This window comes from Azolla caroliniana, unplaced genomic scaffold (genome assembly GCF_043228905.1).
Source record: "Azolla caroliniana isolate FFs.n. ecotype wild unplaced genomic scaffold, voAzoCaro1.0.p SCAF_6, whole genome shotgun sequence".
In the NCBI taxonomy this organism is placed as follows: domain Eukaryota; kingdom Viridiplantae; phylum Streptophyta; class Polypodiopsida; order Salviniales; family Salviniaceae; genus Azolla; species Azolla caroliniana.
This window is the reverse complement of record NW_028230441.1, coordinates 9,077,648-9,084,123: the sequence shown is the minus strand read 5'-3', so window position 1 is coordinate 9,084,123 and position 6,476 is coordinate 9,077,648. Positions and strand designations below refer to the sequence as shown.

Genomic DNA, 6,476 nt, shown 5'->3' with positions numbered 1-6,476 from the left:
TTAAGACAATATCTTGAAGAAAAACTCCACTATGTAGCAGCATACTATGATAGATAACCAAAATAAACTCTTCAATAACAAATTTCATTTACAGTATAATCTCCAGCCATTGTATACACTTCGAAGTTTTCATCTAATACAACAGCAGCATACAACCTCAGCACACTGCTATGCACACTGATATCCAATGAACGTGAAAATAATATATTCATTGAATGCAAGAAACATCTCCACTACCTTGCCTCACTATCTTTGCAAGCTTAGGTTGTACTCAAACTTTATTCACATTCACACTTGTAATGATAAGAGTTTTACAAATCAATGTAAACAATAGGAAACTAAACAAAAAATTTATCATCTCAACATAATATTTCTTGGAAACATCAGAAGAAGACTTCTTTTATGTACGAGGATCTACCACAATCAAAAACCTTCAGATTCTGTGTACATTGGAATTTTATGACAAAGACCAAACAAATCCTGTACACATAAGAATTTATGAAAACGTTTTGTCTTCATATTTTCAGAGTGCATCTTGATGATTTCTTCTAATACATCATAATGCCTCCTGTGATCGTCGTATTATTCGACTGACTTTCCTTCTAAATTCCTCTTTGCTCTCTCTCCACTCTTTCTGCAGGTTTTGAATGCAGATGATTAAAAGTTAAAACAATATAGAGCTTATTAGCTTGCTTGCATTTATTTGACTTATTTAATAATAGAGAAACTGAAAATTTTAACAATACGGAAACACTCAAGTTACACACAATTAAAGCTTCTGCAAGTCACAGGCAGAATGCTATTTTGTCTGCATCAACACACGAGACAACATTTCCATCAATGGTCTGACTTCTTGCCATTACCACTCAAGGACCATTTTGGGACGTTGTTCCTGGACAATAAATGGTGGGGTGCAGAACCATGACCACAATGATGATAGCCTATGGGAGATCATACCATATGTGACCAAGGTATAAAATGAGTGAACTCGTCAAATGAATAATTAGATGAGAACTTGAGCACCATCATAATGACATATTATTTGGAATCTGAATACTCACTCAGACCAGTCACAAACATCCAAGGGAAGGAATAAATTGCACGATGAAGAACTACATCATCAATACTTGCTGGCACTTTGTTTTGATTCTCATATTCTACTGATCAGATCCATCATTTCCACGCTTTTAAAAAAAGTTTATAAAGCCAGAAAAAAGTCATACAAAATACCAACATCTCTCATGCTTGCCCACAGCGTCAGTCTAAATCCATGCTCTAGTATTATACAAGCCAAGAAGAGGACAGACAATCAGGGTGGAGTCATCATCCTCAATAGGCATTAACGCACATATATTAAACTGTCTTTGGTGTTCAATGGAGTCACACCTAAGACAAAAAGCTCAGGTGGTAGATAGGCAATATTTTAAGGATGCAGAGGATGATAACAATGGTTCTCATCCCAAATAGACAAGGACAATGGAACATGAAATCAGAAAGAATCAAGATAAACTGAACTCAATTTCAATGAATACACTGCCAGCAAACCAAAAGACAAGGTATATCATATCTTTTCTATAAAAGATGTCACTATTAGATACTAAAAAGCTATGTAAATGGGTGACCAATGAGCAATGATAAGCAAGGAAATGGACAAGGACAAATGGTTCTCATCCCAAATAGACAAGGACAATGGAACATCAAATCAGAAAGAATCAAGATAAACTGAACTCAATTTCAATGATAAGCAAGGAAACGATTGAGTGTAGCCTATGCTCCAGAAGTTACATTAATTGGCAGTATGTTTGCACTGATCTTTAGATAACCTTTCACAGAACATGGAAGTGCATTTTCAATCAATAAACAAGTGCATGTACTAGTCATATAGGATAAATATTCCTACAATAACCACTCTAGAGGGACAACTCACATGCTTCATAAACTCGGCCAGAGAGGGAAAATAAGGTGGATCATGTTCTCCATCTACACTCACTCATAGACTATTTCCGGATTTCATGGCCTCCACTGCAGCAGTATTGTCTGCAGCTATTTAAAATCGCAATAGAAAGACTTCGAGGGAGTATGATTAGGCAGCCAGCAAGTCATTGAATGAGAATGGAAAGGTCAAGATGATGGGAATGATGGGGTTAGGCTAAGTAGGAATGGTTCAGACCAGGTATATTACAAATGTTTAGCATGGTGTGATGCAGTAGCATTCTTCAGAACATTGATCGGTAAATTTACTGCGGGTTAAAAAACAATAATCATGTAAGCAGTCAGAATTGTGACACTTAATAAGGCATTTGGTTACTTTAGTGGCATTTAAAAAATCAATGTATCAGTTTATAGCTATTCATACATCAAAATAATGGTCATTACTGGTAAGAACTGAAGTGCCATAGCCAACAAATTCTAGATTTCAAGGGGAGACAGAATTGAGAATTCTGCTCCACATTCAGATTCTAGGAGAACTCATAAAGTGTTATGCCCTCCTTCACCACATGGATATTGCCATCAGGAAATTTTATGTATAGGTTAGAGATCTTTCATAGGTGCATTGAGGTTGACCTGCTTGAGATGCATGTATTCATCATACTGAGTTTGTGAAGATATCCTATCACTTTAAATTTGAATGATCAGGGTTTTCTCCATTTTGAGAATCCTATCCAGGAAGGTGCCTAATTTCATGTTCATTTGCTTCATTGAGTTGTTTGATTAATAGTTCAAAAACATGTTGATTTGTGTGGCGGGCAGATGTAGGATCCATATTCATTTTGATTGCAAGGGTGATACATCTTCTGGTGCATTTTTCTGTTTAAGTTCATTCAGATATAAAAATAAAAATATCCATGTGAGCTGGAACTTTGAATAATACTAGCCAACCAAAACAGAACCCCATACACACAGTGGCTAAAACCAAAAGAATCTTCATAGTAAAACTATAGGCATTAATAGAATATAAGCCAAATAATGTGTCCTATACTGATACTACTAAGTATCAGTGACTATCACATATAATTAGATAATCCTTGCCAACCGAGGCATTTTAGTATAAGAAAATTATTCAAAGATTACAATTTTTTATATTCCCACCTAGAAATAGATATATACATAGGCAGAGAGAAATAATCTTCTTGTTTAACACTAGAAAAAATAAGAGATCAAGGGAAAATATGTTATGCATTTTTTACCATGGCATGAATCATTCTGAACATCTTACATTTACTTTTTGACTATTATCTTCAGGAGCATGCATACTTTTTTACTGGACGTCTGTATATCCTGAAGTTGGCATAATTGAAAATGGTATGTGTAGTCTCTAAGTAATCAATGGTTTTGCATTTGGAAGTCAAGAAAGTTTGTCACATGCATGACAATTACAAGGCTTTTAATATCCTAATGCATTTATTGCACAGCATTTCAATGTTTGAAAATATATAATTCCCTCATTAAGACTAAAATGTGAGCTTTCATGGACAGCATTAAAACATAAGAAGAAACTCTGGTTATGATCCACTTACAGCTGCATCAATATTTGCAGGAGACTCATCATTCGGGCTTGATAGCATTGATATTATACTCAGCAAAATAGTTTCCACCTATAAGAAACGAATATTTAAACTGAGAACATACTACTCTTTGACAAAAATCTTGTGGTCCCTTCATGTTTACATTACCGTGTGAACAGGAGTCCACCTCTCACTTGCAAGTTCATACCCACTCGGATCATCTCCAGGGGCATGCAGAATGGAGATACAAACACGACCATCAGGATAAACTGAAAATCACAAACATTGTAAGTTTCTGGTACATATTCACTTCATCAATATATATTTGAATTTAGTTGCAAATTTGTAAGTATTTCTGTGCAGTATGATCATAGCACATGAAAGGCAATATGTTACGAAATAAAAATATCGTCAGGATAAATTGAAAATGAAAAGCATCAGAGCTTTTAAATACATATTAGCAGTACAATCATCAGTATATATTTATAGTAAGATCACCAGTATATATTCACAGTTTCAGTATATATGTGTCACATGACTATCAAAGCAACGCACAAATAACATGTGAAGAAAAGAAAATACCATTTGGATGCCACATTTCTGATGTGAACCGCACCGACGGAGGACTATTAGGATAGTTCACTGGGAAACTCATAATTGCTTTGAAATATCCACCTTCACTGAGCAAAAGGATGGAAAAAGAAAAACAGACGAATGATGAACAGCACAACAGAAATTCAACACCTAATTCAAAATCCTTCCATATCTCAGCTAAAACAACACACTACTTTCATATCTTAAGCAACACAAACACACCATATACATATCTGAACTATAGTACAGCACAACATTTTCAAATCTGAGATAGAACACAGCACATATCTGAACTGAATAACATTTCCACGTCCATGGTGAAGTGAAGAACATAGTACTTCTGTATCTGACTAGAGCAACACACATCTTGAATATCCGAATTCCATTTCTGAGGGAAAAAGAACATACTACTCCCATATCTTAATTCCAAAGACGAGCATTCTACTTCCATATCTTAATTCCATATCACTTGTCCTTCAGTAAAACACACATTACCACTTCCGCATTTGAGCTAGAACAAAACATATTAGTTACGTTTCTCAGCTCAAGAGCAAGACATTACTTCCACGGAGCAACATATTTCTCCTTTATATGAACTAGGAAAACATATTTCTTCCGTACGTATATAAATAAGGAAAACATACTAGAGTGTATCAGGAGGTCCTATGATGGCCACATCCCATTCAAACAAGTTCGAATCATCCACAAGTCCGGCCGAAAATCCTTCAACGGGATGCTTAGAAAGATCTAAAAAAGAAAAATAGAGCAATATTTCGAAGAATAAGTTGCAAAGAAGAACTGCACTAGATCTGATGAGATTTTGTTCAACTCAGACAAAATAAATAAATAAAAGAATAAAGAAAACGCAAATTTACTTCAGAGGAGGAAAAAGAAGAGGAACTGATGGGAGGTTTTTTCAGTAACTTACCTCGGAGCTGTTTGCGAAGAAGGAGTGTAGCCTGGGTGTCTGCCATGCGATGGATGGGCAGAGAGCTTCTTCTTCTTCTTCTGGTAGTTGTTGCTAGTGTTGATAATTGTTTCCCAGATTGAGGGGGAGAAGGAAGAGAGATTGCTGTTGTTGTGGTGTGATGGGATGGGATCGAGCTTACTGCTACTTCTACTACTACTACTACTCTCTTCGTTGCTTTTGGAAAAGATGGATTTCCTCCAAGAAGAAGAAGAAGACGTAGACAGAAAGACAGAAAGACAGACAGAAAGAAAAGGAAGGGGGAAATGCGATCGATGGATCGATCGATCTCTGATTCTTTCTCTTTCTCTTTCTCTTTCTCTTTCTCTTCTGTTGCGCTCGCTTCTTTTCTTTGTGGTTTCTTTTTTTACATACATACATGCCTGCCTTAGGCTGCCTACATATTTTACTACATATTGTATCATGTATGTATACATACATACATACTAACTTAGAACTACATACACATACTAACTACTACTACTAACTACTAACTACTACATACATATGTACATACATACTTGTAGCACTATTACTATTACCATTACTATACATACTCTATTACTCCTTACTCTTTCTTCTACCTCGCCCATCTTTGTGTCACCGACACTCACACTAAGACTCACTCTTGTACCGATAGCGTACGTACTTGCCACCGCCCCCACTGTGGCAAGCACGCACGTTATGGATCCCCCCCCCCCCCTCACTATGAGTTAGTTACAAGCTCATTATAGAGTGTTATGTCGCCTCGCCATCCACTCCCACTTCCATAATTGTGCCTCCCCTTGGATAGCTACATCTGGTCCCCTTGAATTCTGTAAGGATTTGCCACTCTTGCTCGTGAACGGCTTGTTGTATTAACTTGAACTCTCTAGGTTTTCATGTCGTTGTCCATGTAAAGGACGTCGTTCCTGAAGTCCATGACAAGGCAAATGGCCCTTATAAGGAAGGAGATTATCCTGAATAAACAACCACATTGCTTGAAAGTCGTGTAACCACACACGTGAGGCTATTCTCTACTTCGTGGCTTTGAAACTTATGTTCTCCACCATCCGCAAATTGACATTCGAACTAATTAGATGCTTCTCTTGATTCCCCTTTGCCACATTTGCATATTACTCATCATAGTACATCGTAATGAGGTTTTGAGCTAAGATGGGGCACCTTTGGTAGTGTAAGTTCCATTGGTTTGGACTAAAACTAATCCAACCCTTGATGGAAAAGTTTAGGGTGGCTAGCCAATCGACTAACATCTTTGATAAGTAGTGCAACCTTAACGGTCATGAGTTGTTGCAACAAAGCGACATTAATTTCCCCATTAACAAACTTGTTTGTTTGTGTTGTTCCCGGGGAATGAGGTTTGCATATTAAGGTTACATGTCCTCAAAGGGTATAACAAAGAATAGGGT

The 6,476-nt window shown here is 36.7% G+C and overlaps 1 protein-coding gene across 1 annotated transcript; it reads right to left on the bottom strand.

Moving 5' to 3' along the window:
- Window positions 1–324: 324 nt before the first annotated feature.
- Window positions 325–5,180, bottom strand: LOC147863004 (ubiquitin-conjugating enzyme E2 13-like). Its single transcript, XM_087321325.1, has 6 exons — window positions 5,029–5,180; window positions 4,745–4,847; window positions 4,089–4,186; window positions 3,675–3,775; window positions 3,519–3,596; window positions 325–634 (listed from the first exon to the last, which is right to left on the bottom strand). Exons 1-6 carry the CDS (start codon window positions 5,072–5,074, stop codon window positions 557–559), a joined length of 504 nt encoding a protein of 167 aa, XP_087177451.1. The 5' UTR covers window positions 5,075–5,180; the 3' UTR covers window positions 325–556.
- Window positions 5,181–6,476: the final 1,296 nt, after the last annotated feature.